General features: G+C 38.5%; 1 protein-coding gene across 1 annotated transcript; it reads left to right on the plus strand.

Moving 5' to 3' along the window:
• Window positions 1–166: 166 nt before the first annotated feature.
• On the plus strand, window positions 167–22195 carry LOC133525914 (cilia- and flagella-associated protein 61-like). Its single transcript, XM_061862333.1, has 29 exons — window positions 167–329; window positions 1397–1531; window positions 2593–2750; window positions 3765–3906; window positions 4453–4588; window positions 6426–6586; window positions 7182–7248; window positions 7667–7798; window positions 8803–8978; window positions 9096–9172; window positions 9364–9490; window positions 10420–10531; window positions 10720–10790; window positions 11045–11221; window positions 11352–11577; window positions 11869–11987; window positions 12419–12547; window positions 13050–13244; window positions 13646–13774; window positions 15447–15613; window positions 16218–16369; window positions 17058–17256; window positions 17916–18085; window positions 18515–18687; window positions 19088–19259; window positions 20521–20691; window positions 21188–21298; window positions 21390–21455; window positions 21958–22195. The coding sequence occupies exons 1-29, from the start codon at window positions 184–186 to the stop codon at window positions 22162–22164; spliced, it is 4203 nt and encodes a 1400-aa protein (XP_061718317.1). The 5' UTR covers window positions 167–183; the 3' UTR covers window positions 22165–22195.
• The last annotated feature ends 70 nt before the right edge of the window (window positions 22196–22265 follow it).

Below are 22265 nucleotides of genomic sequence, written 5' to 3' on the forward strand. Positions count from 1 at the left end.
TAAAGGTGGTTATTAAGGCCGATCCAATATATCTGCCGAGAGCCATGATAAGCTGTGTCAAACGATTCCGGCAGACTATCCGGGCCTAAGTAGCTTTAATTTTGTAATATACTATAAAAGTAACAAGTGTTTTATTTGATGCCCATAGCCTGCTAGTTCAGTTGTCACTGGGTAGGAGTAATAATGTCGATTTTCTTTGATTTCCACGTGGAACCTGGTTGTAGAAAGTTCAGAAGGGCCATAGATTTGGATAAACATGAGATTGATTTGTTCATGGATAAGGTGCACACCAAAACTATATTCGGAGAGGTGGATATTGGCGCACTCATGTAAGTTGTATAATAATGTCTCTTGCAAAACCGTATTAATCTTAGGCGGATTTGCCCAATCTACTTGACGTCTATATCTTAGATTTACAGATAGTTTGAACCCAAGTATTTTCTATTGGGAGCGTGCACGACTGTCACGCAACCTAGTGTCCGCAAGTCTAGGGGAAAACGTCAATTCACTACATCTTATAAAACTACTCCAAAACTAAAAACTACTGAACGGATTTTCATACGACTTTCATCTATCAATAGAGTGATTCTTGAGGAAGGCTAAGTATATAACTTGTTAGGGTTTTGTGTAAATTGTTTGAAATATAACGATGTTGTCGGAAAAAATCAAGCTGACTAGGAGCTTTAATCGAAAACGCTGCCTAATCCGTTTAAGCTATAACAACACAATGTATGGTGGGGTTGTTTCTCATTCATAGGTTTACAAAAAAGTCCACGATGTTAAAAGTCTATCTTTTAAGGATAACTTACTATAAATATTCGTAACTTCTAGAAAAAGATCACGTAATATGTGACATTTGCAAAGCTATTTACATGGATACATTATTAACAATTATCAAAATAAATAGGTTAGTTATATTAAGCATCCCTTACACCATACAATTTAAATGGATATTTCAGGAGTAATCGTAAATCAAAGTTTCATTTCGAGCCATATAATTGTACGAAATGTTAAAGACGCTATCCGCAGTTAGTTCAAATTTTTACCACCTTATGCGCTGGGATCCCCTTACTTACCCCCACCATGCACTTCGCACGGTCCCAATACCAACAGTTACAGTACAGTTACAGTAACAAAATTACAATAAAGTTACCATTGCAATGAGAACATGCCAGCTAAGTGTCAATGATAACTATGAAAGTATTGTATGTAAAAGGTGATAGTTTTCATCAATCATGATCACACGCAGACTAAGTCGCAAGCAGAGCTAGTAGTCCATAAATTTCTAGTTCAGCTTAATACAATGACAAAAAAAGGCGTAAGAATTGAAGAATTTCGTTAATACTTCAATTTATAGCACTATTGCTTGCAGGCTTAGCTAAATTACTGCTTTCAGCGAGTTGGCAACTCTTGCTATATGCGTAATAAACGACCAGATGAAAGTGATTGGGTTCATGGCGCTCCACGACCACCCCAACGTGCCGGGCGTGCCGGCCGCCGACTGGGAATACTGGCTGAAGAACATGTTTCAGTGAGCACAACATATAGACTTTCTCAGGCTCGTTAGCGCTTTATCGGTGGATAAGAGCATTTTCCTTGAGTTTTAAATAACGCATACTTTTTATTCACTTTTTAGTTAATTATCAGCTGTGGAGAGGTCACCCCCCTACGCCCGAATACAATCAGTCTATGCAGAGGGAATCACCTCTCTGCATCTGACTACATAGCGTGGCGCTTTTCGCTTTTCCGTTACAAATATAACCAAAGATTAACCTTTCGTTTGCGCCTGTAAAAAATTTGCCATTGAATTTGGTTAAATATATATGAAGCAGATCTGCTCCTAAGCATATCAAAAATTAAAATAAAACGTGCCACTTGTCAAGATTATTCAGGAGCAAATAACTCCAGACCTATACAATTTTTGTTGTTTCTAAATTGCACGCTAGCAATCGCAATATGAAGGTTTTTCTTTGGAACTTCGAATAAGGATCCCGGACCCCATCTACTTTTTTAATTTACAATATTCTACACTAGATGGCACTATTTCGTGTGGTAAAAATCCTGATTCGCGCTGTCAAGATTTTTCTTGGGATAATCAAGGCAAACTAGTACAGTACAGATTAGTAACTGATTTTAATTCTATTTTTCACACTAAATCGTGCGATTTTCCGTATAGTAAACGTACTAAACAGCACTTACAATTATGGAAGGTAGAGGCAATAAACAAAATCTCCATATACAAAAAAGTGTCAGACAAAAAACCGTAAATAGGTGGCGGCGCCACAATACCTAGAATACTTGAGAAAAAAATCTAATCATAGACAGCGCACTTCACTCCGTCAATAACGCCCAGGTTCTTAGCTACTCTAGCGCTACTCTGGAGAGATTTGGAACTATTATTTATAGCTGACAGCTGGACACTTGCAACAATTATGCATAAGGAGTTTCTGTTCCTTGCCTCTACCTTCCATACTTACAATACAAGATTTTTGGCAAACGGACTTGTTACCTATTGTTACTTCTGTTCAGTACATCATTTGATAGATCTGTGGTTCAGTAAGTACTTATCAAATTGCCATGAATTCCTTGCAGGCGTAACTTGCTTCCCCACAACACTTTATTCGTCCACATGATGTGTTGCGCCGAATCCGCCAACGACTTGTTTCTGGACGAAGCTTTCGCGTCTGTATTCAGCAATGACGAATACCTGCAGCATATTGTGCTTATCCCACCACCGACTTGCACGTTTGGTATAGTTACCTATATATACTCATCTGCATTTTCAAGTTTAGAATGTAGTAGGAAGTGTGACATGGGACGAAAAAAGGCTTTCCCCAACAAATCCTCGAAACTCGTGTACGAAGTGGAAGTTCCACCCAAGACTCGGAACCAGTTTTAAAAATAGCGGTAAATACCATTTGTTTCGGTTTTACTACGAAATTTCATAAGAACGCGAACGTTTTAAGAACTTCATGGTAACTTAAATACCGACGAGCTACGAGACGGCCGGCCGGCCTAATAGTGTGTCTCGTAAACAAAGACACCGCCATACGAAGAAACCAGTTTTTATTGTTCTAAACCGGTTAATCTGACAATAACTATGGAACTATTCTCATATGGATTTGAAAAAGTCTGAAATAAAATAAATTCATTCATTCATAAATACCGGTTTTACGAACGAAACCGAAATTAAAATTTAACCGGTTTCCGAGCCTTGGTTCCACCATCCTATGGTCCATAAGGTATGACAACCGTACTTTCATTTATAAAGTACCTATATATGACGAGCCCCACTGCTGGGTAGCAGGGCGAAAAAGGATGAAAAGAGGAAGATGAAGATATATCGGAATAGCGCCTGATATGCGGGGATATACCTATGGGATTTGTCGCACGTTAGCGCTTATATGTATAAGATGACATGGGGTAAGGCAACCACCGGGACAAGACGAACACTTCATGGAGTCGTTAGCGTTCGCTTTGCCCCGATTAGGTAAAATAAACAATGTTCTTATCACTTCTTTCCCCATCACTTTAGTTATATTTAGGGTTGTCATACGTCCCGTAAATACGGCACTCTCACCGTATTTCTGCGTCTCGTTTTTGTCCCGTATATCAATACCGCTGTAGAATACGTATATAAATGGTCATAAATTATCCCTTTTTAACTCCTTTATTCCTATACCTATGGGGAGATGTATTTATGGAATGCACGTAGGTTGATAATGGGCTGCAGCCACGAGGGTTAATAAAATGACAATTTTCAGACATGTTTTCGAGGTACAAACCGTTCCGCAAGCATGTAGTAAAGAGGATCCCCGCGAAGCGAGAGGACGATGATGCGGGACTTTACATGTACTTGGCGCATCGCGATGACTTCTATCCGGATCTCACAGTTCGTGCTGCTGTGTACGTACGCTATAAATATAACTTATGAATTATGAAATAGGTATACTCGCAAGTGAGCGATATTTATATAGATTTAAGGTTCTAATTTGTCTTTTCTACTCCCTAATATTTGCGAAACTAGCGAAATAGTGTTTAAATTTTGATACAGGCAAAACCTACACCGGAGGTGTGTTAATTAAGAGACTTTTTTGTTTTTTCAAGGTGAGTAAGGCCCGATATAGACATTGATTAGTGTTAAGTGCGAGTTTGTACATTTACTATAGTTCGTGTCATCCAGGATAACGCACAGATTTGTCAAATCTAACCTTTAATAACATGATATTACGCGCCTCCGTGAATGACACGATCTGTACTTGTGTTTAGTAGCAAATGTATAAATAAACTCGTACTTTACAATTTATTATTTATCAATGTGTAAACGGGCCTAACTGACTTGGGAAAGAATTCCTATCTTATATTAGGACTTTTTTCAACTGCTTGAGGTTACATTGCAATTTCAAAGCAGGTACTTAATCCAAAGTAAGTCCGGTTATTAATTTAAATCAGTGAAGAAGATAACGACGACGTAGTGGAGATCCTGGACAAACTGCATCCAAGCATGAAGAAGCTATACGGGGACTTCTACGTGAGCGAGATCATCGGCCGACACCCGGAGAGCCCGAGGAAAATCGTAGTTGCACAGGTATACAGGAGAGGTCTGAAGCTGTACAGTGTATGTGATAACTCGCCCCCTGGGGTCAATTATCTCTGCCGCTTACTATACATCTGAGCTAGTGCACAAAATATAACGTAATGTGTCATAGTTTGAGGTCGATCATGTATAAAATATGAGAAATGGTCTCACCCTATTTCCGAAGCTGATAAAGGTTGACTCACGATAGAACGGGCCCGGACCCGGGTCCGGGCCGAGGCATCCGATACTTCATTTTCTATGGCAGGTGACTAGGGTTTCTGGTTTCTCGACCTTTTTAGGGTTCCGTACCAAAACGGTACAAAAAGAACTCTTATGGTGCGACTCTGTCCGTCTGTCCGTCCGTCTGTCACATTGCTAAATATCTCGAGAAGTACTTAAGCTATCGATTTGAAATTTGGAATAGTAGTAAATAACGCTAACCCAAATATATTGGCAGTGTAATTTTTTTATTTTATTTGTATTAATTATGGAAAATTCCCAATATAAAGAGGGGGCAAAATTTCAGTCTAGTTACTAGGTCAAGTGGGGTATCATTTGAAAGAGCTCAAATTGAACATTACAAAAGTATTTTTTTTTTCGTAGTGAAAAAAATTGACTTCTTAAGGAAAATGTGAAAAAACCGGGCAAGTGCGAGTCGGACTCGCGCACGACGGTCCTTTCTTCTTTCATATCTCCCTTCTGGAGATATGAGGTGCCTTTCCAGCCTATCAAGGCTTTTTGGCGGTGGCAAATCGCCGCCCGTGACTACGGGCGGGTCATTTCATTGCCCTTTCCTTGGGCACGACGGGTTCCGTACCATTGTTTATAAAAGCGCGCGTACCATTGTTTATAATAACGAAATGAAATACCAAGAGCAATTTCACTCCTTAATGCATGACGCTTATCATTATAATATTTTATTATGCTATACATACATTTTACATTTAAGTATAAATAATTATTTAAATTGGATATAAATTAATATCTTCTAGGTGGTACGTTGTTCTCTTTAGTCAAAATCAATAATATCAGTATGTTCGTAACATACTGATTTGATATCGATATTTTATTTTCGCATTCAGGATTTGAATTTAAATACAAAGCTCTGAACATCTGCTAGTAAATTATATTTGTTGTCTTGGATTTGGATAGGAAATATAATTAATAATCAAATGAACTTACCTGTGAAGTTTGATTACAATTATACGAGTATCCAAATCCAAGACAACAAAGACCCGCCCCCCATCCCCAAAAATGAAAATAAAATAGTCTCTGTTAATAACACAAAAATAACTCTGAAATAATGACGGGTACTTTTGGAGCGATGTTGGAGCAGGAACGCAGAGTAGCGAGTGAGAGGGACAGCACGAAATTGTTTTTTAAATACTATATCTCTAAAATGTGTGACTTGGACGGCACGATAACGTGTACTGCTGCTAGTAAATTATATTTGTTGTCTTGGATTTGGATTCTCGTATAATTGTAATCAAACTTCACAGGTAAGTTCGTTTGATTATTAATTATCACTCTGAAATATGGATCGCTTGATCTCTTTGAAGCCTTGCATACCAGGTGCATCCTACTTGACGAATGGCTGTGGTGTGCATGTCCCGAACAAGCGTCTTGGGGAGATTTCCAACCAAGCTGAATCATTTTTATACAGATTCCTCCCTAAGTAAGAGTAAGGTACTGATGAATGCATCTCATTTTTGTCAATCCAGGCGGCTGCGAGGGAAGCAGGGGGCTTCCGCAGAATATAATAGTTGTGCGAGGGAGATTGTACCTATCCAAGTTACTGAGGTACTGCCATAAAATTAAAAATCCCTTAAGTGCATTATATTTTTAGCAAGATGACGAGGCTGTCGGAGTGATGTGTCTCAACGCACAAATCGACTACCAAAGTCTTTCAAAAACGTATGATCTTACTCCATACTTCGGCCTGAGAAAGGCCACAGGGCAAGAGAAAGAAGAGCTGTGGAAAGCAAATTCTTCGTTTTTCGCATTCGGGTTAGTTACTTATAGAAGCATTTGTCCCTACATTCCCATCATATTTTTTGCGTTAAGTAGTATACAGGACGTCCCAAGACTATGGGACATCAAGGGAAAGTACCTTAAATATCGTAGATAGGATATTTTGCTGAAAGAAGACTTTACGTTATTTTTAAAAGTCAGTAATTCTGCATTTAAAGATTTTCTAAGAATTACTTGCTTCGTCTGGGAATCGAACCGACTTAATAATTTTCTTGAAATTTTACATTGTTCCTTTCTTTTAAAATACTATGTTACTTAAGAAGAATTATTATTTTTTTTCCATTCTTTCGATTGGCATCATAAAAATAGGGGTGATTTTTTTTTCACATTTAAGTCGGTTCGATTCCCAGGCGAAGCAAGTAATTATTAGAAAACCTTTAAATGCAGAATTAATGACTTAAAAATAACGTAAAGTCTTCTTTCAGGAAAATATGCTATCTACGATATTTAAGGTACTTTCCCTTGATGGTAGTCTTGGGACGCCCTGTATAGCATCGAAGTTAACATACTATAAAACTGTTATTAATTTTAAATGTAGTAACTAAGATCGCATCTATTATATTATCCGCAGAGAACCTATATTGCTTGGAAAACGTAATCCTTTCGACAGTGTTGCTGACTTGATTGACATAAACGAGGTAAGATACATGGTGGAAAACATAGTATACCTATGCTGAACCACAAACCTTCGTTTTTAGATTTCCGTAACTTTAATAGAAACAAAAAACGTTTTACAAACTATATCGGGTTTTATATCACATTCAAGGGCTCATTGTATCTCAATTTTTTAAAAGGTTTTAAGATGGTCAATAATGACCATTTCCCCTTAACTATTGGCCTTAGCCATTCCGAAACTACTGGGATGAAAATATTTAAAAAAATACACATAAAATAGCTCTTACCTTTAAGATTACAGGAAAGTTAATAAAAAGTCTGCTGTTAATCGTTAATCAATAATCACACTTTGAAAAAAGGTGTCCTAAGCATTATTATAATACTTCTGGGACGCGAGTTACACTCGCACTTGGCCGTTTACAGTAAACCTCTATTTTGTAGGTCCCACGCAGAACATCAAAAGCCGGGGCACGAAAAACTTCAAGCCATGTTTTCTTCAAGAAGAACGCAGCCATGAGGCGCAGCATGGATCAGTTGTTCTTCAACAAACATTCTGATGATTACAGCGACAAGGTGATTAACACATTCAACGCTGAGCTACGGTCGTAGCGCTACATCGTAGCCGATAACATGGATTTCCCGGTATGTAGCGGAAGTATGTCGTAGAGGCAAAACGACAACGTGTCGTGATTAACGCTGAATGGATTAAACTAATTTACATAAGTCCTTTTCCAACTATCGCCTACGAAGCGGTATTTGTAGGTACTTACAGGTATGTTCCAGAAGTATTTTTACTCTACCATGGCATGATAGTTGGCCAGGCTAGCTAAGTAGTTTTCGCTGTTGTTTATAATGCACCATATGGAAGTAAGAATTATAATAAATGTGTAAAGTATATATTTTTTTACTTATTTATTTAATTTTAATTCATTCCAACGTACAAGTAATATGTACATATGCCAGGTCTCCCAATAACTATTTTCTCAATACATGATACCCGCATCGGGTGTGACAATACATATAGTGCCTTTAATTTTGTTTGCAAAAAAAATATTTTTTTTACAAGATTTTATCGCTGACTGTATTTTTCTGACCACAGACAAATACTACTCATCGAGAAAATACTTATGATCGTAATAACACCAAACACAATTAGGTTTCGTTGTTTTATCACAGAGTTCCTATCACTGAAAACTGGCCACCTTCTGTCTCCATCATCACATCAGCTCGATGGTAATATAATGTATATGTACTGTATGCAATTTTTTAGCTTCATCGGAAACCGGGAAGTGGGTCAAATTTAACTTGCAAGATTTGACCCATACAAATATGGTTACCTAGTTAAACAAATGTTTTTAATAACAATTTTATCCTTATCAACAATTCCTACATATTGACACCGAATGTAGATGGCACTATACGGCTCCTTTTCAAAAGTAGACGTTTGATTATTCAGTTACTAAAAACACATGGTACTAAAAATACAGCACCATCTTCTTTAGGCGTCAAACCCGGGGAATGATTTTTTGTTAGATTTCATACGTATTTTTGCTTGCATAATGATGTCTAAATCTTAGGTGTACATTCCGTCTCGATCACCTTCTATGGCCACGAACATGTCTCTCCGCCCCAGCGTGATACTGGAAGAAGATCCATTCGACTACGACATAGTCAACATTGACTCCAGCCTGCTGGCAGTACCAGAAGTCCCGAATCCGCTGCGCAAGTATTCGTCTTCTCTGTGGCTGGAAGAGTACGTATTATTTGATTTGTAACTGTAAGTTTTATTTTTACTATCAACGCTCTCTTATGAACACAGATCATTGTGAATGTTTTTTTTCTACTGCTAAATTTATCCATTCTATTCCAGACAGGACTCTAATGCGCAAATTAAACGATACAGAACAAAAAAACCATCGACATTAATCAGCTCCAAAAGGCTTAAAAGTAAGTACTTACCTTGCACTTCTTCAAATCTCCAACTATACAAGTCAGGTATATCAGGGCTGGGCAGGGGGCCTACCCAAGATAAAAACACGTGACTTTTCGTAGCATCTGTCATCTGTTTGGCATGTGTCTGTTACGCATTTCTGTTTCTTACTACTAAACGCATACTAAACGTTAGTTTTGTTTTTCAGAACAAAGAAAATTGTTGTTAAAGGCCATGCAGGCCAATAATGCCGAAATGGAAGATTCGGAGTATCGCGGAGAGCCCAATGCGTTTAGCATTGAGCTGTATGCTTTGCGAGAAGATATTGATGAAAGGTCAGACTTTTTTTGTGCTAAAACCTGTGGGCAAGGTAAGTACTATATCTACATTCTTAGAACGCAGTTATTACTCAGAGCCCAAGAGATTTTTTTTAATATGTATACTTATTTGCTCCTAAGTAATACCGTTTTAAGTAGATACACACATCAACTTCTCATTCTTTCTTTCTTACATTCTCCTTGCGTTCCTTTACAATATCGCATCGGTGTCCAACTTCTAGTATTTATTTACAGTCTGGATCTTCTCAGTCGACTAAAACAGTGTTTCCTAATCAAAGTCATCCAAGAATGTATGTCCTAAGTAATTATAATTTACAAATTCCTCTCTACTAACGAGCATGTAAACTTGGGAATAACGCGTGCTGGTTGTGCTGATTGACAAGCCAGAATCACGGCATACTCTGTTCAGTCTAAAGGACCCTCCACACCAAACTCATGCGCGAATCACGGCGCGAAGCCGTGAAGGTAAGTGTGGCGTTGATTGCGCAGATTTTTCACGCCTTCGCGTTTAGTTCCCTGTTTTTTGGCCCGCGTCAAAGGAGGTGCGAAGCGTGAACTTGTAAGACTCCAAATTAGGTACACACTGTTTTAGCTCATCTCTGGCAAAATAAATATTGATATTATATTAAGCGGTTCTATTTATTACGTTTATAGAATAAAACAAAATGTAATAATCGCTACAGCACATAAGAATAATATTGCTGCCAGTTAAATTAAACAAACTCACTGTAAAATTCGATTAGCTGATGCTTTTCCGCTATCTTGGCGCGAACTAACCTACGAAATAGCCGTTAAGTTCTGCGAGTGTATAGTCATACGTCAACGTCGCGATTTGTTCTCTCCGCGAAGTCGCGCCGCGATCACGCACAAAGTTTGGCGGGAGCTTTATGGTCTACACTACTCTAATGAAAAATTATTAATTTCAGAAAAGGCTACGATTTGCTGCAAGCAGCGTTTGAATTGATGAAAGACTACGACTACTGCTTGCTTCGGATGCCTTGTACCAGTTCGTCTATGTTTTTGCTGAGACATTTTTGTGTAAGAAGCCTGTGCTGACGAACCTAAATTTAAAGCTTGATTGTCTGTTGACCCTGACAAATTCGGATTTAAAGTTATCTGATTTCCTTATCCATATACCCAGATCTCATAAATCAAATCTAAATTACCCATAAAAACACACAATGGCTAGACCATTACATGTTACTAAGCAATGTCTTAACTTTCAGTTTGTGCCCTGTAAAGATAAACTTTGCAGTGATTATGCACTGTATATCGCCCACAGGAGCTCTGTATTGGGGTTAGTATCTTCATCTTCATATATCGTTTATTTGGCTGGATTATTATATCCTATAAATTTTAGATTATCTTTTTGGGGGAAAATACGAATTTATACTTTTCCCGCGTCATGGAATTTCGTACAAATACCGGCCTAGGCAGGGAATGTAATTTAACTTTCGTAGTTCGTGTACAATTTAGGTAAGTACATTAAAATAAAACTAACAAAGATCCGTTAATTTCCCGGCCTTTATAATAATTACTATTTTTTTGCAGTAAATTGACCGTCCGTAAAGCGGAGATGGTAGATGTTCCGCAGATATCAAGGTTGATGCAAAGTCTGGACGGAAAGGAGGCCATGTGGATGGTCGAGAATAGCATCATGGGCAAGCAGCAGCATGAGGCGTATGTCTTTGTTTGTGGACTTGATCTTGTGGGCTTCGGAATATTGGAGTAAGTATATAAGTATTTTAAATTATACCAACAGTTATTGCTATTCTAGAAGCCAATTCAGTTTTGAGTCTGACATAAAGTACAGTTGAAGCTTATAACACAGGTAGTTTAAACTATGTTATATTGGCAGGCCTCCAGAACAAATCAACTTCTTACAAGTGCGCTACGACATGGATGCCTTTCGTATTCCGAAATACCATTACTCGGGCCAGGGAGTGCATGTCGGTTTCGCCAACATTAAAACTGCCTTGGTCTACCCAGTGTTCGAAGCACACTATCGGTTTTTCTTTAGAGAAATTATGAGGCTATCAGGGGCCGATACGCTCATTTGGTTTACTGGGTATAGAAACAAATGGGTAAGCACTTTACTTTTAACGCTTTGTAGATATGGTAATTTCTTCAATCAACTTTTTTGGCTTATATGGGAAGATATAGGAACTCTATATAGCTAGTGCAAAATTGCAGATATAGAAAAAAAACTCTTCTCTCTCGTTTATGACATGACTGAGGGTTCACATGAAGTTTTCGCTAGCATTAGATGGATAGACGCCTGTATAGCCCGCCTAGGCTTTTTCAACACATTGGTCCTACTGGTAGGAAATAAGTAAAAAAATGGTAAACGATTTTTTATGAAATATATGTTTCAGGTAACCCACAAAGCTAACTCTATGGCTTTAGCCATGGCGCCGCTTAAACCAAGGCAATGGGATCCTGTTTTTAGTTTGGTTCCAGAGTTGAAGAAAATAGGAAAAATGGCCCAGAAAGTGTGAGTTTCTTGTTTTATTATTTTATTATACTACGTCGGTGGCAAACAATCATACGGCCCGCCTGATGGTACTTCGTAGCTACAGTCTCCGTAGCCTATGTACGCCTACAACTCCAGAGGAGTTACATGCACGTTGCCGACCCTAACACTCCGCACCCTCGTTCAGCTCTATTAATTTACTAGTTTTATTGTATATTAACATTAAATAATATATGGGAAACTCTAAATATAGATACCCCATTACTAGGAATGCAATAATCTCATAGTGCAAAAAGATTTGATCTACACCTAGCCTAGGCGTGCTACCCGGTTCAACATGTTACTTCGTTCCTATACCTATACTATTAGTGTCCTTGCTCCGGCATTCATGATTTAAAACAAAAGGGGACAAAACTAGTTAGATGAAGATAATAGCTTCTTCTTTCCCTCAGCATGGCGTTTAGTTCGTGGTTTCTGAGCAAGAAGTTGACCAGTGTGACCCGCCTTAATGTTGATACAAGGATCGTGGTTGCCGGAGCATCGAGAACGGCTATGGGATTTCTAAGCAAACTTTTGTTCAGGCAAGTTTGAAGAATTAGAAAGATTAACTAGATAATCCTAAGTTACTCTCAGGTTGTGCCTAGACACCAGCTGTCTTTTTTACTGCTACTTTTCAGTGCCGCGTGTCATCGGGGTTAATTTACATTTACATTCAGCCCCTGCCGCTGCCCCTCGTGCTGCCGCCAATAATTCCCTAAATACTGCTGCAGCAGGATCGAGCTCGAGTGTGTATTTAGAATATTTAGATAGTACTCACTTTGCTTTCAAGTTTCGGCAACGGGAAACTTTTTTTCTCCTCCAGATGCTCGACGAGTACTGAGTGACGGAGCAGAATGTAAACATACACTGCCGCTCGCGCTGCCAATCCTTTAAATTCCGCACAAAAAACCACTCTTTTGGGGAGCGCAGCGCGAGTGACCATGGCAATGGCATTAGAAGTGCGAGTATCGTGTTTACACACTCGTCCTGTCCATTTCCTTGTTCATCTCGGCTGAATGTAAATGCGGCATTACTGGATTCCAGTGACACATCATCGTACCTGACATTCACGAGCGTCACGCTCGTGTCGACCGACGGCTTGCCATACGTACGCCACCCTGATCGTTGTGCGGAAATGATGTTCCCGCACCACCGCACTACTACCCAGAATTATCTTCAGAGCACGCCCTACACTTACTACGTCAATGTGGTGCAAGGAACTATAGTGGAAATTAACAAGTAAGAGTTTTGGCCGTACCAAGATTTGTGAAAACATGCTATTTATGTGCGCATGGTGTGGTATGGCTATGCCATAGAAGCTCGGTAGAAGTAGATATTAAGAGGGCAGACATATGCGTCAAACGTATTCGAAACATTTATACAGACATACAAACAGACAGACGCGGCGAGGAACTTTGTTTTATAAGGTGTAAGTGTACGCTAGAGTATCTACTAGAGTTATCCATAGCCATACTATTTTAATTTTCGCTTGTTAAAGAAGTGTTTCCTGGAGTGTCGATTATCTGATTTATCCAAAGGCTGTTAGCTCATTTTTAGTAACGACAAATATACCCACATTTAATTGTGATGTTTTGCGAACAATGTAGTTCACTAATTATTTACATCTCATATCAAAACAGGAAGGATAAATACATAACGATAGCAAGCGGACAGCGATATTATTACGACAAACTCTTCCTGATGTTTGGTCACCAGTTTCAACACCCGGACTATCTGAAAGCCGTTTTAGACAGAGAAAGGGATATACAGTGAGTATTGCTTTCATTTCTTGTATTTTATTTTGCAGAAGTCTAATATATACAAAATACAGTCACAGTGTAAAAAGTAACAGTGGGCCGACGCCTTTGATGTTTGCGTAAATGCCGACGCCGCTCAAGGTCACCGTACCGGTTGTCACAGACTTACACAACTGCCCAAAAGAGGAGGGAAATGTTTTTAGATTTCATGTACCTATGTATGTGTACTAATTTTACAAATGGCGTCCATTTTGGAAATAAAGATGGCGGCCGTCACTTTTTTCAAAAAGTCGTCATGGGTGTTGTTTTCTGGGTTTTTGGGGTTGTAGATTTGAAAAATGGCATCTATTTTGAAAATAAAGATGGCGGACGTCACTTTTTGAAATGGGTGTCGATGCGTGTAGCAGTGATGTCAACCATCTTAAATTCTAAAATGGATTCTATTTTTGAAATCTGCACCCCCAAAATGGACGTCATTTTCGTAATCAGAACCCCGAGGAACCTCGGAGATGACACCCATATAGATTTTTAAGAAAAATTAATGTCCGCCATCTTGGATTTCAAAATGGACGTCTTTTTCGTTAAATCGGAACCCCGAGGAACCTCGGATATGACACCCATATCGATTTTTAAGAAAAAATAATGTCCGCAATCGGGGATTTCAAAATGGGTGTCATTTTTGTAATCAGCACCCCGATGACTCTCAAAAATAATTAAAACATCAAATACTACATGATACATATACAACAGAAGCAAGAAACAATTTCTTACTTTTTAAATGAATTTTTAACACATTCACTGCTAGGAACCCGCCTGGTGGGCGCACGTGAACTTTGTTCAGATACCCGCTGATAACCCGCTGGGCGGGTTGTTTGTACGCAGTTATAGACCACCGGTTTCTGGGGTAGTGCGCCGTTTTTTGTCTGGCAGTGAATGTGACTACTCGTAATTTCTTAAAATAAGCTATAAAACATGTCCGGCATTTGGAATTTAAAAATTGATATCATATGATATATTTTTGTTTACACTGAAACAAATAATTAGCACATGTCAGAAATCATTGCATTTATTCGTGATAAACTATTGCAATATTTTAATTGTGCGCAAATAGATTGATAATTAAAAGACACGCGTCAGCCCCCAAAATCATATCCCTGAATACTAACAATGGCGTGTATGAAATGAAACTCAGGGACCGCCCCTCCCGCCCGCCGCCCCTCGCACCCCGCACGGTTGCCCTGTCTAGACGCCTTCGTCGACGGACTGTATTATTTCTTAGACTGTGATACAGGGAACGAATTTGGGGTTCTTGACTTGTTACGCAAATCACGGCAAGATGAACTAGCCATGGAACTTATCGTCTAGGTGCTTCGGAGAGGCGAGGTCGCCATGCTGTTACATTTTTTCATATCAATACTTAATGATATCCAACCTATTCATAGACATTAGAATCTGTAGAAATGAGGATCAGTATAAATCAGTAAAACGTCTAATTGGGAATGGTAAAAAAGGAGTTTTTTAAAGCCTGTCTGATTTTCTTAGATTCGCCATAGTTTTACGTACTTGATCTTAGAAAAACGGACAGACTATACATACATTGTAGATATTTTTTTAACTAAGCAATCATAACACAGATTCGTACTTTGACATGGAGATAATTGATTCACAATCTTTCAACATGTAGACAGGGAATGACCCCATCCTACACGCGTCTTGACGTCCCGTCTCTTCGGGAACCACAGATTGAGACTAGCTGCGACACACCCCCGAACGTGTTCATCATCAACACAATCTCTGACGCTAACAGGGTGCTGCGACAGATCCACAATTTAACTTATATGACCAACAAAGGTAAAGATATTTCCTAACTGAAGTATGTTAACTATCATCAGTTTTTAAATAGTGGCAAAAAACTTTCCTCTGGAATTTCTAACTATTATTTTTCAGCCAGAAAATTTTGAAGGTACAGGCAGCGTCAAATAGATAGTGACAGGCAAAGTGGCCAAATATATGGGAACTCATTTATCCTAACCCCTTTAAGAACTTAAGTGACTCTGTAAGCTGTCAACCCCGCCAATTAAGTCATTTTGAAAAAAAATCCAAAAACTGAATCGAGAAAAAATATATATAATTATCGAAACTGCTCACCAAATTTCACAAGAATCGGTTGAGAAATACGCCATGTAGAGGAGAACATCAGGAGATACGAAAAAATGTTTGCCAAGCTGCAACGGAAACGGAACGGAACGGATTGAGGGGGGATTTAAATATTCTCGGGTCAGAGGTGTAGGGTTAGAGCCGGTGTAGCTAATAAGCGCATTTTAATATGAATGTAACTTTAATAATAAAATATCTTTATCTTTAAACCTTCGGTCTCGCTTGGTCAATGTAGGAAACGACATAAGAATTAATGTATTTATCTTCATATTTATATTCCAAGTATATCTGTTTTTAGATAAGGTAATAGTGTACGGATCGTCTCTGGAAGTATACTGCTGCCTTGCTGCGCTGAAAGAAATGAAAATTCCGAGCAAAATCGTATTTGTGGAACCATTTCCGTCCGAAAACCCGCGGAAAACCAGAGTTCCCATATTTAATAACGTTTATGTAAGTTACCAAATGTATTCACAGAGATCTTTCATCACATGGCATTAGAATAGTACATTACGATACAAGTGCGAAAAATAGGAAATTCGAAACGAGTGGCGATAAATTAAAACACGACCGAAGGGAGTGTTTTAAATCGACACGAGTTGCGAATTACCTATTCGCACATGTATCGTACAACGTTTTACAGTACATATGGCCCTTTAAATGTTCGACACAGTAACGTAATATGCTACTTCTCGCACTAGTGCTATAAAGTAGCCCCATATGTACTGTAAAGGATCTTTTTAAACCAGTAGGTAACTTATCTTTGAACATTTTTGTTCATGTTCGAAATGGACCGCTCATTTATTTTTGTTAGAAGTTTTACTAGGTATTTAATAGTTGTATCTACTCTGGTTGTTGGCTGGCCAAAAAATTTAACTGAATTTGGAATCAAGGAAGAATGTCTTTTTAAAAATTTTAGGTACCTATTTTACAAGCAAACCAGCAATCTTGTGATGATGGGAGTTTGTACTAGACGAAGACGTTATTCTATTGAAAGAGTCCTGATAAAGTACAATTATGTCCAGCAGAAGTAGATTTTCGCTAGGCAATAGGCCAGTGGAGATGGAAAAACAACGGTATTCAACCCAGAAAAGAGTCAGTAAGAAACTCCTAAATCGTTACTAAATTTCTCACCTTATAGGTTGACCAAACGATCTCGGAAGTCCTCGAAGAGCTCGGCATAAAAGTGCTGCGGTCGTACTACTTCCAGTTTTGGAAGACTGACGATCGCAACGTGGTCACGCACGTGAGCTTTCTATCGCACTTCCAAATGGTTGAGCTGGAGTGTGCTGCGCTGTTTTATTATGGCACAAAAGGCATCGATGCTGATGCCTTCCAAGGTAAAATAAACACATAAATATCTAATATACTCATAGTAAAGGCAACTAGTACTCATCGAGACAATTCTAACAAATCCAAACACAATTAGGTTGCGTTGTTTTACCACAGAGTTCCTATGACCACCTCCTGCCTCCACCATCAGATCAGCTAGATGATATTATATATTGCATTGTCATTCAATATGAATTTTCAGCTTCATCAGGAACCGGAAAGTGGGTCCAATTTAACTTGAAAGATTTGCCTCGTATAAACATAGTTACATACATTACAAGTTAATTAAAAGCTTGTAAAAAATATAGACAGGATGTCACAGTGACAGTAGACCGCTAGTTCCAGGGCAATTTAAAAGAAACAAATGACTTATTCACTTTTTATTGCAACACATTAGGGACATTTGAGGGTTTGCTAGCTTGTCGCCTAAATCGAAAACTTGAGTGCTGGCCCCTATCATTCACGCATGCACCCTTACACGCTAGAAAGGATACTTTGTAGTCCAAAAAGAAAACTTGAACTGAACAGTGATACTTCGCGTGAATAAACAACTAAAGCCCCTGATCTGCTTACTAGATTTCTCGCATCTTCCCAAGCCCCAATCCCGTGTTTAGGAAAAAAGCTCTGAGTGGACTAATTGATAATATTTTTTTTAATAATCAACCAGCAATCCGTAAAAGCAGCCTAGTGTACGACGAAGGTATTCTAATCGACCACGAGTGCCGCACCAACAACCACTCGATCTACGCCGCCGGTCCGGCCACGCGGTACAGCGCGCGCTACTTCGCCGAGATGAGGAACCATCAGTATTACGATTCTTTTGAAGTCGGGGAAAAGGTACAGTTCCCCTAAGCTATAACCCAGTAAGTCCCGATTAAGTTCGAGTTTTGAACTTTACAAAAAAAAGGAAGTTCCCAATTCAAACGCGTAAAAATTGGCTTGGTACTTACGAGCCGATGGAGTAGTTTCCATGTTTATGCTAAAATTTTGTTTTGAGATCTTTATATATCACGGCCTCCGCCTCTATTATCTAAGTATATTGCTTGGTTCCTTGCGTTTTATCGAACCTTAACATCGTCATAGGTGCTCAACAGTGTCTATGTCTATTTTGATTATTTCTAGTTATTCTTCATTTGAAATACTTTCCTTGGCTGACTCAGTGGCTCTTAATGGATCTTGGCTTCTGACACAAGAGAACGTCTGCCCTGAACCACTTCACGCCATAAAGTTCTTTATTTGAAATAACTACAAAAATATTTGTTCTAGCTTGGAATACAAATCCGAAACCAGCTAGATCCGTTGTTCTCAGAAAACAAACCTAATTATAGAAAGTCGATGCAGACCTCTGTGAAGAGCGTTAGTTTTGATTCTACTATTTACCCCAGTACGGCAAGATCATTCGCTGAAAATGCTGGGGAGTCGTTCTACAGTAATAAATCGTTAAGTATCACTGCAGAGTTATCACATCATTCAGTGCAAAATGTGGTTCATAATATTAAGTGCTTAAAGACAAAGCAGTAGGTACAGTTAATATTATAGAACCTTATATCACATGCTCCAGAAAATTAGTTTATAGTAAAATTGACTTGACGCGTTGACAGTCAACTGCCGCAGTCACCAACCCTAACAACCCCAGGTATTGGTAGTTACCAATAGCGTGTTTAATAGCTGCCGGTAGGCAGTAGCTTTAGTAAAACCCAAACAAAAATGGCGAGAGATCATTATTATTGCCTCTTTTACTCTTACTACGACCGACTTCTCATTTACAAGTTTTACAACCCCGGTCATCAGTTTGGTCTGCGTATAATACAATTTTAAAATCAACTGTATACTTTGTAGGAATTTGAAGCGTGATTCAAAGCACCAATCAGATAAGGAGTTCGACAGCCTGCCAGTGTATAGGAACGCTCACTCTAAGTACTGCATTATGCCAGGGGGATTACAATATCTAGAGGTGCGGGCTCCGGGAATGAAGATACCACATCCTTACGTACAGTCTTTGGACTTTAATGTACGTATAAAAGAAGCCGGTGTCAATAGCTTGACTCTTAGTTTATTAAGTGCGTCCAGGCCTTCCGGTTACGCGTAAGTATTGGAAATCACGAAAGCTGTAAAAATAAGTCATATGACACTTACAAGCTACCGGTAGTTTAGTGGCATAACTTCCAAGGATAGGGTAAGAAAGTAATCTAAATTAAGAATAGTAATGTAAATTGTATTTTTTCCTATTATAGAATACAATAGAATAGAAGCGTTTATTTGCAAGAATACGTAGGTACAAGGTGTTACATTAAATATTGTCACAGTATTCAGCCGAAACAGCATGCAAACATTAAAATATACTTATAATCTACTTATTCTAATCCCTATACGCTAATATGATATGACATATTCATATATTCCTTCACTGAATAAAAACAATGTTCTTGAAGCCACTTAGTTAATACATTCTTAAATTCTAAATCGTGCTAGAAATCGTGCTTGATACTATCAGGTAGTTTATTAAAAATTTCTATGCAAGTATTGTAGGCATTCCGTTTATATATATATCCGCACGGCAGGGAGGCTGATACAGAAGGGTCCTATATTGAGCTCTTTGGTTTCCTTTAAACATGTCTGAGCGCAACTTAAAATACTCCATATGAGTCTTTACAAAGATACAAACTTTTTTAATGTACATGCACGCCAAAGGTAGAATATAGTGTTTTTTAAAAATAGGTTTACTATCTGTGCATTTAATGCATGCTCATTATAAGATGTAATGTTTTGAAAAGATGTGTCCCGCTAAGTTCCTTGCCGGTCCTCCAATTTAGGGGGGATTTAAGTCTTCTCGGGTCAGAGTTGTTGGGATAGAGCCGGTGTAGCTTTATTTGACGTTCATAAGCGCATTGTAATATGCCTACTTAAATAATAAAATCTTTATCTTAAAGAGGCCTTTATTCTTTACCGTAGTCACTCTTTGGTTGTCACCTACGATAACAACACGATTTGTCCTCTACTTTAACGTGGCGATAAAATTTTCTGTCGTTAACGATACGTTTACGTACGTACGTTTGAGACGTTCACGATAAAGTGTAAATGCGCTTGGTGGTGCCGTTCTCGAGAACGTTCTCCGTTTACTATGCGAGAACATTCCCCATTAAAAACCGAGAACGTACTCGAGAACGGCACAAATATCGCAATGAGCCTGAAAATATAACACCTATACTTATCTAAAATAATCACAAGTCTCGTAGATGCCAGTTTTATTGCTCCATAATTTGTTTTTTCAGGGCTTCGTGATGGAGACATTTAAAATGGGCTACTTCAAGTTGCACATGACTCCAAACTTTGTCGTGGACGGCATCACCTGTTTGACCCCTGCAAAATACTCCATCGCACACTTCAAAGGTCTTTTTGGAAAACCTGCGACAATATTGAACAATATTCATATAAAATACACTGTAAGCTAATACGTAGGGTATTTAAGCGGGGTAAACTACCCAAAGATTGGGACTGAATCAGTGGTTGGCACCTATTTTTGTAAGATAGACATCACTGCTGCCTTAAAATGAGGTCAAAGGTGCAAACCATTGGTGAGCGCCGACAATAGAATAGTTTACCTTAGGTATCCATTCTAGATAGACACAAATTTATTATTTTTAAAAATGTGGGCAAATTCACCGCCTTGAGAGAGATTCGAACTCTAGGTCTTCAGGAACACCGATCCAGTTTTCCAATAAACTCGGCTGCTTATAGTGACACTTCTCAACGGCGCACCGAAGAACAAAATGATATTATACAGAAATCATACTGACAATGCTTTACCTGAGACTAAATTAGTTTTGTACTAAGCAGAGCTACCTTCTAAAGAAATTACATTTTGTTAAATAAAAGGAAATAAAAATTAAAGGACATTTTGTGAAATTAAAGAACATAATCTTAATATTTCCATTGCAGACTAAGAAAGTGGACAATTTATATGATTTCTTCATTTCACCGGGGATCATGTTTTTGTATCACGACCATATTAACGAATTGTTTGCAGTTGTCAAGGAAATTTTACCTCTGGTAATTAAAATACTCTGATATTGTTGTAGTTAATTTAACCTATTTTTTACTGTTATTGGTTTCAGCTGTCATGAACTGTCATTTTTTACAGAATACGCCCAATGGGGAAACTCTTAGCGAAGCATTGACTGAAGCCAACGATAAATACAAGAAGACAGTGAGTGTTACAATTATTTCCTAAGCCACCTAGTTGTCAGATCTGTTTTTTTTTTACATTTTAGTTTACATACCCAATTCGAGTATAAGATTACACCATTGATACATTAGCTTAAACTTTATTGATACAACGAAAAAGAAGCATATAAAACATAATAAAAAAAACTGAACTTAAAAACTTCTAAATAAAAATTTGCCTTAAATCCTGGATTTATTTAAACATTTGTAGATATGTATATGATTTGTTTGTTTTTATTAGACTTATTAGTACCTAAAGGCGGGATTCCACCTGTGTGTGGCACTGTACGGCACAAACATTTTTGTCCTAAATATGCTTGTGGTGCACACAGATAGAATCCCACCTTAACAGTAGAGACACCTAAGGATATCTAGATCGAAGCACACGGCTGCTTGCCCGGCCCACGACACAATATACAGTTTCTCAGTACCTACTTCTAAATCATTAGTTACTCTCTAGATTACAAATCAATCATAACTTGCAGTCGGCTATCCGCTCAAAGTTCGAGAAGTCTCCCCACGTGGAAGCCATCGCGGCGTACGTCCTTGAATGGGTGTCTCAGAACGACCTGCTGCTGCCCATGTACTACCAGCCCTGGCAGCTGCCCGACTTCCAACACGATATCGGCCACCATCCTGCCTTCGACGAGTTTAAGAAGGAAAAGAAAGTTCACGACTTTAAAGATCAATAAATGGTTAAAAATAAAGTAATGAGAATAAAAATCAATTTTTTTTCTTAAAACCTGATGATATATTATACTGAGTAGTACCAGAGTTGGTACCACGGATGCTC

The sequence above is a fragment of the Cydia pomonella genome, chromosome 15 (assembly GCF_033807575.1).
Source record: "Cydia pomonella isolate Wapato2018A chromosome 15, ilCydPomo1, whole genome shotgun sequence".
In the NCBI taxonomy this organism is placed as follows: Eukaryota; Metazoa; Arthropoda; class Insecta; order Lepidoptera; family Tortricidae; genus Cydia; species Cydia pomonella.